The sequence below is a fragment of the Danio rerio genome, chromosome 1 (genome assembly GCF_049306965.1).
Source record: "Danio rerio strain Tuebingen ecotype United States chromosome 1, GRCz12tu, whole genome shotgun sequence".
Lineage (NCBI taxonomy): Eukaryota > Metazoa > Chordata > Actinopteri > Cypriniformes > Danionidae > Danio > Danio rerio.
The window spans coordinates 16,080,871-16,098,811 of NC_133176.1; the positions used below are offsets into that span (position 1 = coordinate 16,080,871).

The following is a 17,941-nucleotide window of genomic DNA, read 5'->3' on the forward strand; positions in this document are numbered from 1 at the left end:
CTCAAGCGGTTTCAAATCTTTAAGAGTTTCTTGTTTTCTGTTTTGCACAAAATAAAATGTTTTGAAGAAGCTGAAAACCTGTAACCGTTGACTTTCATAGTAGCAAAAACAAACAAGTCAATGGGTACAGCTTTTCAGCTTTCTTCAAAATATCTTCCTTTGTATTGAACAGAATAAAGAAACTCAAACAGGTTTGGAGCAAGTGAAAGGGAGTTAATGATACAGAATTGTTATTTTGGGGTGAACTATCCATTTAAGTCCTCTTAATGGAGGTTTTCATAATGGTTTTAAAATGAAGATTGCAGCTCTACTGACTGAGGCTAAAGGTGTGATGAAATATTGTTTTGGTTGTTATTCCATTAAATGATCTTATAGATCTATAATATATAAGTTTTGGTGGAGTTGTTGTGGTAATTTGCCCACAGTAGCAGTAAAACCTCTGAAATGGTGTACACATCTGATGATCTAAGACCTAGTTTTTTGTTTTTTTAATATTAGGAATGTTCAGAGCTCTGTTAGATGTACATTTGCATTCTACATTTCTGTTGTTGTAGCAGGGAGATGTTTGTTTTGTGGCATGAAAAGAGTTTAAGAACTTCAGTTTTAGCTGGGAGTACTACTGCATATGCACTCATGTGATTGGCTTAAATTATATTAAACTGAGAGACCCAGAAACAACACTGAGTCCTTTCTGAGACTGCAAGTCAAATATTCTGAAAAAAACATTTAACCTTTCTTAAATGTATTTACATTTTTAATCATTAAAAACTTACAATATTAGAATCAATGAAAATAGGATGCAGATGCCAGAACATTGTCATTAACACTCTTTTGAATCATATTTCTACTAAAGAACAATGACTTTAGTTTACTCTACTTTACATTCTGCTGGTTCTGACATCAGAATAAATACTGAAGTCTGAACTCTGAGCCTTTTTCATTCCTCTGCCTTTGTTGCTGTGTGGAAGGCATGTCTAATGAAGCATAACACACTTCTTCACCAGCCTGAAACAGAATATATTTAATTAAAATAATAAACAAATAAATAAACAAATAAATATATTACATTATATTGATGTAATTTATGTTGCTGCTAAACTATTGCGAATAATATATATTAAAATTATTCTCAAAATGTGCTCATACCTCAACATGTCTGTTCTCAGCCCCAGAACCTACAGAAACTTAACAAAATATAAGAATAATTTACATTTTATAATTTGAGATATACATTTTTTACGAATAGCTGATGACCTGTAGTTTTCTTCTGACAGAGGCAGTAGACGCAGATGGAGAAGAGGAGAACACACACCGAACACACACTGAACAGCAGATTCCAGCAGAAAACACACTCTGATGCAGGTGATGTGGAGGTGCTGTTAAACCGTTCAGCACAAGGAGACTCTTGCTCTAAAATGAACAACAGGCCATTATTAAAGTGAATATATATTTAGTTATTATATTCATTTTATTTTATCTTAACTGATTACACACAATAATGAAAAATATGAGTTTAACACGGATGAATTTGCTAAAAGTGGTTGGAAAATCAGAAGTTAAAGATTCTAATATTAAATACACTATAAATCATCGTTTTACAAAATATAATGAATTTGCTGTTAATTTAATTTAAAGTATTATTAGAAACTAAGATACACTTTAAAAACTAATTATAAACACTTATTTTACTAATATACTTTATTAAATATACATTATTTCTGTATTTGAAGTCGGACTATGGCTGCAGGATTGTGTTGCTTAATTATTTGCAGGACTTTGCATTAATTATCGATAAAATTCATTCAAATAATATTAAAATAATAAAACTTTAGGTAAACATGTAAACTTATCATTAAAGCACAGCTATATTATGAAGAGATAAACTATAATTGACACTAATATTCGCTGTAAACCATAATCATCAAAATGAACTGAAATAAACACTTGAAATAAATTATTCTGAGTGTAATGAATGATTAAATAATTCCCCAGCACGGTTTAATTGAGAAAATATCTTTTGCAACACATTTTTAAACATAATATGTTAAATAAATAATCTCTAATAACTCATGACACAATATTTTAATAGTTATTTTACAAGACACTAGTATTCAGCTTAAAGTGCAGTTTAAAGGCTCACTGGGTTAATTAGGTTAACTAAAGTTAGTTTAATTTAGGCAAATCATAGGACAACAGTGTTTGGTTCTGTAGCCAAAAAAAAAAAAAAAAAAAATCTTACAGGGCTAATAATAATGTGCTTAATTTTTTGTTTGTTTTTATCAAAAACTGTTTTCACTTCAGCCAAACTGAAAAATAAACTTCACTGATCTGATAAGATCTCTTAGATCATTGTCACAAAGCACAGATTTTCCATTAGGCTTTCTTTAGTCTTGTGTATTGATTAATGTGCGCGAGGGCAACTATTGGTTTAATGAGGGAGTTTTCTGAGAGATGAAGAGCTGTAAAGTGAGTGTTCAATTACAAAAAGAAATGATTATACAAACTCAGTGTTTCCTTTTATTAACATTGACAAAACCGTATTACTTTAAAAGAAATATGATTATCAAAGCATGTCTTAGAGCGAATAAGCCCAACAGGATTTTTATATAATCGCCTTTTACCTTAATTTATATATAAAATAAATGTTTAATTAGTAATCACTACTGATGGGTTAGATTTTCAATATTCAATATTGTTCAGTAATTATTCAGCAGTAATTAAACATCTCTGTAGCATTTCCTCCTGCAGATGTGGTTCAGTCAGTTCAGCACTGCAGGGAGCTGTCCATTGTGCTGAATTTACTCCACACTAAACTCTCTTCTCACATTAAATTCATTATAAGTGTCTGATCAGTGAACAGGATACTGTCATTTCTCAACAACTAAAGAAGGTCTAATGTAGAAATTAAAAGATAATAGGAAATACAAACAGATGGATTTGCTTTATGAAAGGAAATTTTGTTGAATGATTATTACAATTTGGTTTAAATGTTGAATGTTGCACTCGTATATGTTGCATTGCTCTGCTCTTCTTTAAATAAATCAAACCTCAGTTGTGTGCTGTTTACACTGTCTCTGATTCATGGCACGTGTTTTAATAAATCAGACTTTTGCATCTTCAGTTTCTCATCAATTCCAAGTCATGAAAATAATAAAAGCAACATTTACAGCTGCAGCGTGCACTAAATATTTTCTTACTTTTCTTATTTCTGTTTTTGTCTAACCACAGTTTATCTCATGCATTGATGTGTGTATTGAGCATGCAAGATCACCAGCTTGACCACAAACAGTTTTAGGACATTCAGTCTGTTGCATGCCTGAATAAAAACACTTGTGGTTTGTGTTCTCGCCTAGCTTTTCACAGCAACAGCAACATCACTGCACCAGGAGCGTCAGTAAAGACCAAGAAGAAGAAGAAGAAACACAGCACTGAGCCTGAAAGCTGATGTACTGTAGGCTGCAAGCAGAATCCTTTATGACCCAGAGATAATTTAATATGAAAAATGTATATCAATATAGTAAATGAATCATATTATTAATCATATTATTCATTTTATAAATAATTTTTAACTACATTCAAAAAATAGAAACCTGTTTACCTTTAATATGTTTACTTTAATTAACTTTGATATATTTTTACTACTGTAAACTGGTGTATAAAATCAGGCCGCTTCAATGCAGACTTTGCACCCTTAACAGAAGTTCAGAAGCTCAAATCACATCAAATCATCAAACGTAATGACAAACGAGAGATGTTTTTCTGAATAAAATACAATCTTTTTTTGTTTTAATATAAATGAACAAGGCTAGATAGGTTAGGAAAATTCTAGCAAACGTATAAGCTAATTGTCATTACAGACCTTGTGATAGTAATTTAGCTTATTGAAAGCTGTATATTAGTGATGAAAACAGCTATTTAGATTCATACAAACAGAAATAATGTATTTATAAACTTGCACCTTTCTGCTGTGGACGCCATCTTGTGGTCAGACGCGGGAACTCATTCGGCAGGTGAACTTTTGTGCTTTCTAGCCGTTGAGTGAACACAAAGTCCCTTAAAAAGCCTTCACATACATCCAAAAATAACGAAAACATTAATAAAACTTAATAATATTAAATCTGAAAACAAGAGCCAATGAAAAGTACATAAATATGACTGAACCATGTAGCCTACCAGATGATGATACAAACGGCCATGTGATCTGAAATCGTGCGTAGACCATAGACTGTGAAATATAGGCATAGACATAGAAATTGTGAACGATTTAATTTACTTTCTATTATTTACAATAATAAACTTTTTTTAACTTATATTCCTAATATCTACGTGAGCAGTTAGCACTGTACGTGTAATTAAACAGCATGCACTTACATTGCTTGGGCCACTAATAGAAAATATATGAGTCAATTTTATTATTTTAATTTAATTAATTCCTAAATAGCTGTACATTTTACAAAGTCAAACCTTGTCAAACCAATCTTGCTCATTTAGCATTATTATTACAGTTTCGTGAATTATAAATTAATTGATTTAAACTTCATTATTATTATTATTATAATTATTATTATTTTAACTATGTTTATTATTATTATTAATTATTTATTATTTATATGTTGAGATGAGATGAATCGTTTACTCACGTGATTCAGATTGGCGATTCAAATTGTGGTTGCTATAGCAACGCGTGTTATGATTTGACTCCATATATAAACACCGAGACTCGCCGCTATCTGTTGATTGAGGAGAGGCGAATTTCTGAGACATTTGCTGAGGATTACTGTGCTGATACTGCGATTCTTCAAGGAGACCAGAGAATTTCTGACAGAAGACTTTTATTTTACAAGGAGATCGACGCTCAGAGCTGAAATTATTCCTTTTGACACGTTTTGTTGCTCTTTTGTTGTGTTTATTTTGATTTTGATCTTGTTTTTATTGACATTTTTATTGATATTTGATCTTTGTTCTTGTTTTCAGGTTTGCTGGAGTTTGGAGGAGTTTGTCAGATGGGTGAAAACCGCAGTGAGTGTTTTAGTTTTTATTTGTTTATGATCAATCATGATATGATGTTGTGTAATGTTTGGGGAAATGTGATGTAAATAAACTGGTACAAATGAACCCATTTCAACACAACTGTTCCCCGATATAAGTGATCAGATGTCTTTTATTCTCTGTAGATGCAGCTACTAAAGTTAATTGTTGATTAATTCTTATAATCTTATAATAAACGTGATATGTTGTTGTTGTTGTCGTTGTCTCAGGCCGCTCCAGATCCAGGAGTTCTGCTTTCATCCAGGCAGCTGTTCAGGACGTCAGGACACATGATGGTGATGGTGAAACCCAGACCGTGAGCCAAGAGCTTGATGGATTTCTCGCACCTCTGCCTTCCCTGTTGGCCAAATCTGTGTCCACAGATCAGGGTAACAGGAAGAGGAAGCGGCAGAGCGGCAGCCAGCAAACACCAGAAGATGAACGTCCGTCCACCTCATCTAGAAGAGCTCTCAAACGCTCTCGCAGAGGTCAGAATGGCTTATTGAAGAAGTGATGATGATGTTTCAGTAATGCTCTTTTACAGTTTTCTCTACTGCTGCATGTTTTCTTTGAACACACATTTCTACTGCTCCTCTGTGTTGCAGACGCGTATGCAAAGGGCCCACTGCTGGGAGACGGTGGATTTGGCTCTGTGTTTGCTGGGATGCGCAGGTCTGATGGACTGCCAGTAAGTCGTTTTCTCCGCTCTTCATTCAAACAGCCTTTAGAAATCCTGATCTCAGTAAATGTGATGTGTGAGGATCAGGCAGGTGTGATTTATTATGCTTTATCTGTCTACAGGTCGCCATCAAGTATGTGTCTAAAGAGCGGACACAGAGGAGACTGAGAGTTGTGAGTTCAGTGTGAACCTGTTGTTGTGTTTGATGTTTCATTGGGTTCTGAATCCAATCGTTTGTCCTGCAGGAAGGTCAGGGTCGGCTGCCGCTGGAGGTGGCACTGATGACCCGCGTCAATTCAGCTCCTGCCTGCCCCAACGTCCTGCAGCTGCTAGACTGGTTTGACCGTCCCAGACGCTACATCCTGATCCTGGAGCGTCCGGATCCCTGCCAAGACCTCCAGAGCTTCTGTGAGGAGAACGACTGTCTGGATGAGGGTCTGGCCAAGAAAGTGTTGGTGCAGCTGATCGCGGCTCTGAAACACTGCGAGAGCCGCGGAGTCCTGCACCGGGACGTCAAGCCAGAGAACCTGCTGATCTCCACAGAGTCCCAGGACATCAAGCTGCTGGACTTCGGCTGTGGAGATCTGCTCAAGCGCTCGGCCTACAAATACTTCGCAGGTGGGTTTGTGTTGCAGAAGGAAACACTCTGTGGATGTTTGTGAGCTTTTGATGATCCACCAAAGGGAATTTGTGTGTGCTGGAGTGTTTTGAATGGGTGTTTGTGTCTCCTTGTGTCTCTCAGGAACTATTCAATACGCTCCACCTGAGTGGTTCTGCAGACAGCGCTACCATGCGGGTCCAGCTACGGTGTGGTCAGTAGGAGTGACCCTCTTCAACATCCTGTGCAACCGTTTCCCCTTCGGAGGCTCACTGAGGGTCACGTCCAGGAGCAAACTGACCTTCCCCATAACTCTGTCAACAGGTAAGAGACTCACTGAGAGATCAGCAGAAGTGTGTTGCTCTGTGTTTCTGAACACAGTGTTGTGTGTATCAGAGTGCCGTCAGCTGATTGGCTGGTGTCTCAGTCCAGCGGCGGCTGATCGGCCCAGTTTGGACGATATTGAGCGCCATCCCTGGTTACAGTGAACAGGTGGCCAGTGACTTGACACTTATCTGAGTGACGCACTCATGGCTTTGATTGTGTTGTTAGGGTCAGTCTGGATTAATGATCTTAATGATTTGTGTAGGGTGAGCAGGAGTCACACAGGAAGTGCAGAGAACTGCTTCCTGATCACCTGCAGAATGAGGAGTGGGCATTAACTAATGGCCGACTCACCCAGGGCCGGGGCCCCTTTACCTGCACTAAGCCACCGCTTCAGATGAATTTAATGTTAATAGGGATTTTAATAATAAACGTATTATTTAGACAAATAATCCAGGTGTAGTGTCTTCCTAGAGTGACTGGAGAGAGCTCAAATAAAGGGAGAGTTCACACAGAAATCCAGATTTACTCACTGTTTACTCAAACTCAAGCGGTTTCAAATCTTTAAGAGTTTCTTGTTTTCTGTTTTGCACAAAATAAAATGTTTTGAAGAAGCTGAAAACCTGTAACCGTTGACTTTCATAGTAGCAAAAACAAACAAGTCAATGGGTACAGCTTTTCAGCTTTCTTCAAAATATCTTCCTTTGTATTGAACAGAATAAAGAAACTCAAACAGGTTTGGAGCAAGTGAAAGGGAGTTAATGATACAGAATTGTTATTTTGGGGTGAACTATCCATTTAAGTCCTCTTAATGGAGGTTTTCATAATGGTTTTAAAATGAAGATTGCAGCTCTACTGACTGAGGCTAAAGGTGTGATGAAATATTGTTTTGGTTGTTATTCCATTAAATGATCTTATAGATCTATAATATATAAGTTTTGGTGGAGTTGTTGTGGTAATTTGCCCACAGTAGCAGTAAAACCTCTGAAATGGTGTACACATCTGATGATCTAAGACCTAGTTTTTTGTTTTTTTAATATTAGGAATGTTCAGAGCTCTGTTAGATGTACATTTGCATTCTACATTTCTGTTGTTGTAGCAGGGAGATGTTTGTTTTGTGGCATGAAAAGAGTTTAAGAACTTCAGTTTTAGCTGGGAGTACTACTGCATATGCACTCATGTGATTGGCTTAAATTATATTAAACTGAGAGACCCAGAAACAACACTGAGTCCTTTCTGAGACTGCAAGTCAAATATTCTGAAAAAAACATTTAACCTTTCTTAAATGTATTTACATTTTTAATCATTAAAAACTTACAATATTAGAATCAATGAAAATAGGATGCAGATGCCAGAACATTGTCATTAACACTCTTTTGAATCATATTTCTACTAAAGAACAATGACTTTAGTTTACTCTACTTTACATTCTGCTGGTTCTGACATCAGAATAAATACTGAAGTCTGAACTCTGAGCCTTTTTCATTCCTCTGCCTTTGTTGCTGTGTGGAAGGCATGTCTAATGAAGCATAACACACTTCTTCACCAGCCTGAAACAGAATATATTTAATTAAAATAATAAACAAATAAATAAACAAATAAATATATTACATTATATTGATGTAATTTATGTTGCTGCTAAACTATTGCGAATAATATATATTAAAATTATTCTCAAAATGTGCTCATACCTCAACATGTCTGTTCTCAGCCCCAGAACCTACAGAAACTTAACAAAAGATAAGAATAATTTACATTTTATAATTTGAGATATACATTTTTTACGAATAGCTGATGACCTGTAGTTTTCTTCTGACAGAGGCAGTAGACGCAGATGGAGAAGAGGAGAACACACACCGAACACACACTGAACAGCAGATTCCAGCAGAAAACACACTCTGATGCAGGTGATGTGGAGGTGCTGTTAAACCGTTCAGCACAAGGAGACTCTTGCTCTAAAATGAACAACAGGCCATTATTAAAGTGAATATATATTTAGTTATTATATTCATTTTATTTTATCTTAACTGATTACACACAATAATGAAAAATATGAGTTTAACACGGATGAATTTGCTAAAAGTGGTTGGAAAATCAGAAGTTAAAGATTCTAATATTAAATACACTATAAATCATCGTTTTACAAAATATAATGAATTTGCTGTTAATTTAATTTAAAGTATTATTAGAAACTAAGATACACTTTAAAAACTAATTATAAACACTTATTTTACTAATATACTTTATTAAATATACATTATTTCTGTATTTGAAGTCGGACTATGGCTGCAGGATTGTGTTGCTTAATTATTTGCAGGACTTTGCATTAATTATCGATAAAATTCATTCAAATAATATTAAAATAATAAAACTTTAGGTAAACATGTAAACTTATCATTAAAGCACAGCTATATTATGAAGAGATAAACTATAATTGACACTAATATTCGCTGTAAACCATAATCATCAAAATGAACTGAAATAAACACTTGAAATAAATTATTCTGAGTGTAATGAATGATTAAATAATTCCCCAGCACGGTTTAATTGAGAAAATATCTTTTGCAACACATTTTTAAACATAATATGTTAAATAAATAATCTCTAATAACTCATGACACAATATTTTAATAGTTATTTTACAAGACACTAGTATTCAGCTTAAAGTGCAGTTTAAAGGCTCACTGGGTTAATTAGGTTAACTAAAGTTAGTTTAATTTAGGCAAATCATAGGACAACAGTGTTTGGTTCTGTAGCCAAAAAAAAAAAAAAAAAAATCTTACAGGGCTAATAATAATGTGCTTAATTTTTTGTTTGTTTTTATCAAAAACTGTTTTCACTTCAGCCAAACTGAAAAATAAACTTCACTGATCTGATAAGATCTCTTAGATCATTGTCACAAAGCACAGATTTTCCATTAGGCTTTCTTTAGTCTTGTGTATTGATTAATGTGCGCGAGGGCAACTATTGGTTTAATGAGGGAGTTTTCTGAGAGATGAAGAGCTGTAAAGTGAGTGTTCAATTACAAAAAGAAATGATTATACAAACTCAGTGTTTCCTTTTATTAACATTGACAAAACCGTATTACTTTAAAAGAAATATGATTATCAAAGCATGTCTTAGAGCGAATAAGCCCAACAGGATTTTTATATAATCGCCTTTTACCTTAATTTATATATAAAATAAATGTTTAATTAGTAATCACTACTGATGGGTTAGATTTTCAATATTCAATATTGTTCAGTAATTATTCAGCAGTAATTAAACATCTCTGTAGCATTTCCTCCTGCAGATGTGGTTCAGTCAGTTCAGCACTGCAGGGAGCTGTCCATTGTGCTGAATTTACTCCACACTAAACTCTCTTCTCACATTAAATTCATTATAAGTGTCTGATCAGTGAACAGGATACTGTCATTTCTCAACAACTAAAGAAGGTCTAATGTAGAAATTAAAAGATAATAGGAAATACAAACAGATGGATTTGCTTTATGAAAGGAAATTTTGTTGAATGATTATTACAATTTGGTTTAAATGTTGAATGTTGCACTCGTATATGTTGCATTGCTCTGCTCTTCTTTAAATAAATCAAACCTCAGTTGTGTGCTGTTTACACTGTCTCTGATTCATGGCACGTGTTTTAATAAATCAGACTTTTGCATCTTCAGTTTCTCATCAATTCCAAGTCATGAAAATAATAAAAGCAACATTTACAGCTGCAGCGTGCACTAAATATTTTCTTACTTTTCTTATTTCTGTTTTTGTCTAACCACAGTTTATCTCATGCATTGATGTGTGTATTGAGCATGCAAGATCACCAGCTTGACCACAAACAGTTTTAGGACATTCAGTCTGTTGCATGCCTGAATAAAAACACTTGTGGTTTGTGTTCTCGCCTAGCTTTTCACAGCAACAGCAACATCACTGCACCAGGAGCGTCAGTAAAGACCAAGAAGAAGAAGAAGAAACACAGCACTGAGCCTGAAAGCTGATGTACTGTAGGCTGCAAGCAGAATCCTTTATGACCCAGAGATAATTTAATATGAAAAATGTATATCAATATAGTAAATGAATCATATTATTAATCATATTATTCATTTTATAAATAATTTTTAACTACATTCAAAAAATAGAAACCTGTTTACCTTTAATATGTTTACTTTAATTAACTTTGATATATTTTTACTACTGTAAACTGGTGTATAAAATCAGGCCGCTTCAATGCAGACTTTGCACCCTTAACAGAAGTTCAGAAGCTCAAATCACATCAAATCATCAAACGTAATGACAAACGAGAGATGTTTTTCTGAATAAAATACAATCTTTTTTTGTTTTAATATAAATGAACAAGGCTAGATAGGTTAGGAAAATTCTAGCAAACGTATAAGCTAATTGTCATTACAGACCTTGTGATAGTAATTTAGCTTATTGAAAGCTGTATATTAGTGATGAAAACAGCTATTTAGATTCATACAAACAGAAATAATGTATTTATAAACTTGCACCTTTCTGCTGTGGACGCCATCTTGTGGTCAGACGCGGGAACTCATTCGGCAGGTGAACTTTTGTGCTTTCTAGCCGTTGAGTGAACACAAAGTCCCTTAAAAAGCCTTCACATACATCCAAAAATAACGAAAACATTAATAAAACTTAATAATATTAAATCTGAAAACAAGAGCCAATGAAAAGTACATAAATATGACTGAACCATGTAGCCTACCAGATGATGATACAAACGGCCATGTGATCTGAAATCGTGCGTAGACCATAGACTGTGAAATATAGGCATAGACATAGAAATTGTGAACGATTTAATTTACTTTCTATTATTTACAATAATAAACTTTTTTTAACTTATATTCCTAATATCTACGTGAGCAGTTAGCACTGTACGTGTAATTAAACAGCATGCACTTACATTGCTTGGGCCACTAATAGAAAATATATGAGTCAATTTTATTATTTTAATTTAATTAATTCCTAAATAGCTGTACATTTTACAAAGTCAAACCTTGTCAAACCAATCTTGCTCATTTAGCATTATTATTACAGTTTCGTGAATTATAAATTAATTGATTTAAACTTCATTATTATTATTATTATAATTATTATTATTTTAACTATGTTTATTATTATTATTAATTATTTATTATTTATATGTTGAGATGAGATGAATCGTTTACTCACGTGATTCAGATTGGCGATTCAAATTGTGGTTGCTATAGCAACGCGTGTTATGATTTGACTCCATATATACACACCGAGACTCGCCGCTATCTGTTGATTGAGGAGAGGCGAATTTCTGAGACATTTGCTGAGGATTACTGTGCTGATACTGCGATTCTTCAAGGAGACCAGAGAATTTCTGACAGAAGACTTTTATTTTACAAGGAGATCGACGCTCAGAGCTGAAATTATTCCTTTTGACACGTTTTGTTGCTCTTTTGTTGTGTTTATTTTGATTTTGATCTTGTTTTTATTGACATTTTTATTGATATTTGATCTTTGTTCTTGTTTTCAGGTTTGCTGGAGTTTGGAGGAGTTTGTCAGATGGGTGAAAACCGCAGTGAGTGTTTTAGTTTTTATTTGTTTATGATCAATCATGATATGATGTTGTGTAATGTTTGGGGAAATGTGATGTAAATAAACTGGTACAAATGAACCCATTTCAACACAACTGTTCCCCGATATAAGTGATCAGATGTCTTTTATTCTCTGTAGATGCAGCTACTAAAGTTAATTGTTGATTAATTCTTATAATCTTATGATAAACGTGATATGTTGTTGTTGTTGTCGTTGTCTCAGGCCGCTCCAGATCCAGGAGTTCTGCTTTCATCCAGGCAGCTGTTCAGGACGTCAGGACACATGATGGTGATGGTGAAACCCAGACCGTGAGCCAAGAGCTTGATGGATTTCTCGCACCTCTGCCTTCCCTGTTGGCCAAATCTGTGTCCACAGATCAGGGTAACAGGAAGAGGAAGCGGCAGAGCGGCAGCCAGCAAACACCAGAAGATGAACGTCCGTCCACCTCATCTAGAAGAGCTCTCAAACGCTCTCGCAGAGGTCAGAATGGCTTATTGAAGAAGTGATGATGATGTTTCAGTAATGCTCTTTTACAGTTTTCTCTACTGCTGCATGTTTTCTCTGAACACACATTTCTACTGCTCCTCTGTGTTGCAGACGCGTATGCAAAGGGCCCACTGCTGGGAGACGGTGGATTTGGCTCTGTGTTTGCTGGGATGCGCAGGTCTGATGGACTGCCAGTAAGTCGTTTTCTCCGCTCTTCATTCAAACAGCCTTTAGAAATCCTGATCTCAGTAAATGTGATGTGTGAGGATCAGGCAGGTGTGATTTATTATGCTTTATCTGTCTACAGGTCGCCATCAAGTATGTGTCTAAAGAGCGGACACAGAGGAGACTGAGAGTTGTGAGTTCAGTGTGAACCTGTTGTTGTGTTTGATGTTTCATTGGGTTCTGAATCCAATCGTTTGTCCTGCAGGAAGGTCAGGGTCGGCTGCCGCTGGAGGTGGCACTGATGACCCGCGTCAATTCAGCTCCTGCCTGCCCCAACGTCCTGCAGCTGCTAGACTGGTTTGACCGTCCCAGACGCTACATCCTGATCCTGGAGCGTCCGGATCCCTGCCAAGACCTCCAGAGCTACTGTGAGGAGAACGACTGTCTGGATGAGGGTCTGGCCAAGAAAGTGCTGGTGCAGCTGATCGCGGCTCTGAAACACTGCGAGAGCCGCGGAGTCCTGCACCGGGACGTCAAGCCAGAGAACCTGCTGATCTCCACAGAGTCCCAGGACATCAAGCTGCTTGACTTCGGCTGTGGAGATCTGCTCAAGCGCTCGGCCTACAAATACTTCGCAGGTGGGTTTGTGTTGCAGAAGGAAACACTCTGTGGATGTTTGTGAGCTTTTGATGATCCACCAAAGGGAATTTGTGTGTGCTGGAGTGTTTTGAACGGGTGTTTGTGTCTCCTTGTGTCTCTCAGGAACTATTCAATACGCTCCACCTGAGTGGTTCTGCAGACAGCGCTACCATGCGGGTCCAGCTACGGTGTGGTCAGTAGGAGTGACCCTCTTCAACATCCTGTGCAACCGTTTCCCCTTCGGAGGCTCACTGAGGGTCACGTCCAGGAGCAAACTGACCTTCCCCATAACTCTGTCAACAGGTAAGAGACTCACTGAGAGATCAGCAGAAGTGTGTTGCTCTGTGTTTCTGAACACGGTGTTGTGTGTATCAGAGTGCCGTCAGCTGATTGGCTGGTGTCTCAGTCCAGCGGCGGCTGATCGGCCCAGTTTGGACGATATTGAGCGCCATCCCTGGTTACAGTGAACAGGTGGCCAGTGACTTGACACTTATCTGAGTGACGCACTCATGGCTTTGATTGTGTTGTTAGGGTCAGTCTGGATTAATGATCTTAATGATTTGTGTAGGGTGAGCAGGAGTCACACAGGAAGTGCAGAGAACTGCTTCCTGATCACCTGCAGAATGAGGAGTGGGCATTAACTAATGGCCGACTCACCCAGGGCCGGGGCCCCTTTACCTGCACTAAGCCACCGCTTCAGATGAATTTAATGTTAATAGGGATTTTAATAATAAACGTATTATTTAGACAAATAATCCAGGTGTAGTGTCTTCCTAGAGTGACTGGAGAGAGCTCAAATAAAGGGAGAGTTCACACAGAAATCCAGATTTACTCACTGTTTACTCAAACTCAAGCGGTTTCAAATCTTTAAGAGTTTCTTGTTTTCTGTTTTGCACAAAATAAAATGTTTTGAAGAAGCTGAAAACCTGTAACCGTTGACTTTCATAGTAGCAAAAACAAACAAGTCAATGGGTACAGCTTTTCAGCTTTCTTCAAAATATCTTCTTTTGTATTGAACAGAATAAAGAAACTCAAACAGGTTTGGAGCAAGTGAAAGGGAGTTAATGATAAAGAATTGTTATTTTGGGGTGAACTATCCATTTAAGTCCTCTTAATGGAGGTTTTCATAATGGTTTTAAAATGAAGATTGCAGCTCTACTGACTGAGGCTAAAGGTGTGATGAAATATTGTTTTGGTTGTTATTCCATGAAATGATCTTATAGATCTATGATATATAAGTTTTGGTGGAGTTGTTGTGGTAATTTGCCCACAGTAGCAGTAAAACCTCTGAAATGGTGTACACATCTGATGATCTAAGACCTAGTTTTTTGTTTTTTTAATATTAGGAATGTTCAGAGCTCTGTTAGATGTACATTTGCATTCTACATTTCTGTTGTTGTAGCAGGGAGATGTTTGTTTTGTGGCATGAAAAGAGTTTAAGAACTTCAGTTTTAGCTGGGAGTACTACTGCATATGCACTCATGTGATTGGCTTAAATTATATTAAACTGAGAGACCCAGAAACAACACTGAGTCCTTTCTGAGACTGCAAGTCAAATATTCTGAAAAAACATTTAACCTTTCTTAAATGTATTTACATTTTTAATCATTAAAAACTTACAATATTAGAATCAATGAAAATAGGATGCAGATGCCAGAACATTGTCATTAACACTCTTTTGAATCATATTTCTACTAAAGAACAATGACTTTAGTTTACTCTACTTTACATTCTGCTGGTTCTGACATCAGAATAAATACTGAAGTCTGAACTCTGAGCCTTTTTCATTCCTCTGCCTTTGTTGCTGTGTGGAAGGCATGTCTAATGAAGCATAACACACTTCTTCACCAGCCTGAAACAGAATATATTTAATTAAAATAATAAACAAATAAATAAACAAATAAATATATTACATTATATTGATGTAATTTATGTTGCTGCTAAACTATTGCGAATAATATATATTAAAATTATTCTCAAAATGTGCTCATACCTCAACATGTCTGTTCTCAGCCCCAGAACCTACAGAAACTTAACAAAAGATAAGAATAATTTACATTTTATAATTTGAGATATACATTTTTTACGAATAGCTGATGACCTGTAGTTTTCTTCTGACAGAGGCAGTAGACGCAGATGGAGAAGAGGAGAACACACACCGAACACACACTGAACAGCAGATTCCAGCAGAAAACACACTCTGATGCAGGTGATGTGGAGGTGCTGTTAAACCGTTCAGCACAAGGAGACTCTTGCTCTAAAATGAACAACAGGCCATTATTAAAGTGAATATATATTTAGTTATTATATTCATTTTATTTTATCTTAACTGATTACACACAATAATGAAAAATATGAGTTTAACACGGATGAATTTGCTAAAAGTGGTTGGAAAATCAGAAGTTAAAGATTCTAATATTAAATACACTATAAATCATCGTTTTACAAAATATAATGAATTTGCTGTTAATTTAATTTAAAGTATTATTAGAAACTAAGATACACTTTAAAAACTAATTATAAACACTTATTTTACTAATATACTTTATTAAATATACATTATTTCTGTATTTGAAGTCGGACTATGGCTGCAGGATTGTGTTGCTTAATTATTTGCAGGACTTTGCATTAATTATCGATAAAATTCATTCAAATAATATTAAAATAATAAAACTTTAGGTAAACATGTAAACTTATCATTAAAGCACAGCTATATTATGAAGAGATAAACTATAATTGACACTAATATTCGCTGTAATCCATAATCATCAAAATGAACTGAAATAAACACTTGAAATAAATTATTCTGAGTGTAATGAATGATTAAATAATTCCCCAGCACGGTTTAATTGAGAAAATATCTTTTGCAACACATTTTTAAACATAATATGTTAAATAAATAATCTCTAATAACTCATGACACAATATTTTAATAGTTATTTTACAAGACACTAGTATTCAGCTTAAAGTGCAGTTTAAAGGCTCACTGGGTTAATTAGGTTAACTAAAGTTAGTTTAATTTAGGCAAATCATAGGACAACAGTGTTTGGTTCTGTAGCCAAAAAAAAAAAAAAAAAAAAAAAAATCTTACAGGGCTAATAATAATGTGCTTAATTTTATGTTTGTTTTTATCAAAAACTGTTTTCACTTCAGCCAAACTGAAAAATAAACTTCACTGATCTGATAAGATCTCTTAGATCATTGTCACAAAGCACAGATTTTCCATTAGGCTTTCTTTAGTCTTGTGTATTGATTAATGTAAATAAATTAAAAATTGTAAATTAATTATAAATAGCTCTAAACCAGCTACGTGTATGCTGGACTCAATTCCAACAAAATTACTGAAAGAGCTGTTACCTGCTATAGGAGAACCTCTTCTTAACATTATCAACTCTTCTTTATCTATAGGCCATGTTCCAAACTCTTACAAGCTAGCTGTTATTAAGCCTATTATTAAGAAACCGCAACTAGACACCAACAACTTAGCTAACTATAGGCCTATTTCTAATCTTCCATTTATGTCTAAAATACTAGAAAAAGTTGTTTCCACTCAATTATGCTCTTATCTGCAGACGAACAATATTTTTGAAGTGTTTCAGTCAGGTTTCAGGGCTCACCACAGTACAGAAACCGCCTTAGTGAAAATAACCAACGATTTACTCTTAGCTGCTGACCGAGGGTGCGTCTTGCTATTAGTTTTACTCGATCTTAGTGCGGCATTTGATACCATTGACCACAATATCCTCATAAATCGTTTAAAGTCTACAGGTGTCCAGGGACAGGCTCTACAATGGTTTAAGTCATACTTAACTGACCGCTACCAGTTTGTAAATCTTAATGGACAGCCTTCACAAATCTGCCCAGTAAAGTATGGGGTTCCTCAAGGATCAGTTTTAGGCCCTTTACTGTTTACAATTTACATGCTACCTATGGGAGACATTATTAGAAGACATGGGATCAGCTTTCACTGCTATGCAGATGATACTCAATTATATATTTCCACTAAACCTGACGAGACGTCTGAACTTTCTAAACTAACTGAGTGTATCAAAGACATCAAAGACTGGATGACCAACAATTTTCTTCTCTTAAACTCAGACAAAACAGAATTATTACTTATTGGGCCTAAATCTTGCACACAGCAGATCTCGCAACTCAATTTACAATTAGAGGGATACAAAGTTAGCTTTAGCTCTACTATAAAAGATTTGGGTGTCATATTAGACAGCAATCTAACTTTTAAAAACCATATATCCCATGTCACAAAAACTGCCTTCTTTCATCTGAGAAATATCGCTAAATTACGAAATATGCTATCCATCTCAGATGCAGAAAAGCTAGTCCATGCTTTTATGACTTCGAGACTGGATTACTGTAATGCTCTATTTGCTGGCTGCCCAGCATCCTCTATTAACAAACTTCAATTAGTACAAAATGCAGCA

The 17,941-nt window shown here is 35.5% G+C and overlaps 3 protein-coding genes across 7 annotated transcripts in view; all 3 read left to right on the forward strand.

The window, feature by feature from the left end:
* LOC141374986 (serine/threonine-protein kinase pim-3-like) overlaps positions 1–3,116 on the forward strand; it is a 20,317-nt gene extending 17,201 nt beyond the window's left edge. Inside the window, exon 13 of the mRNA XM_073949477.1 lies at positions 1,275–3,116. Within this exon, the coding sequence (XP_073805578.1) occupies positions 1,275–1,357 (83 nt within the window). The 3' untranslated portion in view covers positions 1,358–3,116. The remainder of the gene's footprint in view (positions 1–1,274) is intronic.
* A 237-nt stretch (positions 3,117–3,353) lies between these two features.
* Positions 3,354–10,624, forward strand: LOC141385408 (serine/threonine-protein kinase pim-3-like). Of its 4 annotated transcripts, none has more exons than XM_073949497.1 (8): positions 3,354–3,446; positions 4,975–5,019; positions 5,259–5,516; positions 5,634–5,716; positions 5,830–5,880; positions 5,953–6,325; positions 6,450–6,629; positions 8,449–10,289. In XM_073949497.1, the coding sequence occupies exons 2-8, from the start codon at positions 5,004–5,006 to the stop codon at positions 8,529–8,531; spliced, it is 1,044 nt and encodes a 347-aa protein (XP_073805598.1). In that variant the 5' UTR covers positions 3,354–3,446; positions 4,975–5,003; the 3' UTR covers positions 8,532–10,289. The 4 variants fall into 4 exon arrangements, with proteins under 4 accessions (XP_073805598.1, XP_073805597.1, XP_073805595.1 ...); XM_073949496.1 differs by lacking the exon at positions 3,354–3,446 and adding an exon at positions 10,527–10,624 and having other exon boundaries at positions 4,736–5,019; positions 8,449–8,536; XM_073949494.1 differs by lacking the exons at positions 3,354–3,446; positions 8,449–10,289 and adding exons at positions 6,702–6,797; positions 6,895–8,096 and having other exon boundaries at positions 4,736–5,019.
* On the forward strand, positions 10,527–17,739 carry LOC141385379 (serine/threonine-protein kinase pim-3-like). Of its 2 annotated transcripts, none has more exons than XM_073949486.1 (8): positions 10,527–10,624; positions 12,148–12,192; positions 12,432–12,689; positions 12,807–12,889; positions 13,003–13,053; positions 13,126–13,498; positions 13,623–13,802; positions 15,621–17,739. In XM_073949486.1, exons 1-8 carry the CDS (start codon positions 10,618–10,620, stop codon positions 15,701–15,703), a joined length of 1,080 nt encoding a protein of 359 aa, XP_073805587.1. In that variant the 5' UTR covers positions 10,527–10,617; the 3' UTR covers positions 15,704–17,739. The 2 variants fall into 2 exon arrangements, with proteins under 2 accessions (XP_073805587.1, XP_073805588.1); XM_073949487.1 differs by lacking the exons at positions 10,527–10,624; positions 15,621–17,739 and adding exons at positions 13,875–13,970; positions 14,068–15,373 and having other exon boundaries at positions 11,909–12,192.
* Positions 17,740–17,941: the final 202 nt, after the last annotated feature.

Excerpts from the sequence above, each read along its gene's own strand:
- LOC141385379 (XM_073949486.1), top strand. Across the intron at positions 12,690-12,806 it reads TCTCAAACGCTCTCGCAGAG|ACGCGTATGCAAAGGGCCCA; the intron begins GTCAGAATGGCT and ends TCTGTGTTGCAG. Across the intron at positions 13,499-13,622 it reads GGCCTACAAATACTTCGCAG|GAACTATTCAATACGCTCCA; the intron begins GTGGGTTTGTGT and ends TGTGTCTCTCAG.
- LOC141385408 (XM_073949494.1), top strand. Across the intron at positions 5,517-5,633 it reads TCTCAAACGCTCTCGCAGAG|ACGCGTATGCAAAGGGCCCA; the intron begins GTCAGAATGGCT and ends TCTGTGTTGCAG. Across the intron at positions 5,881-5,952 it reads CACAGAGGAGACTGAGAGTT|GAAGGTCAGGGTCGGCTGCC; the intron begins GTGAGTTCAGTG and ends TTTGTCCTGCAG.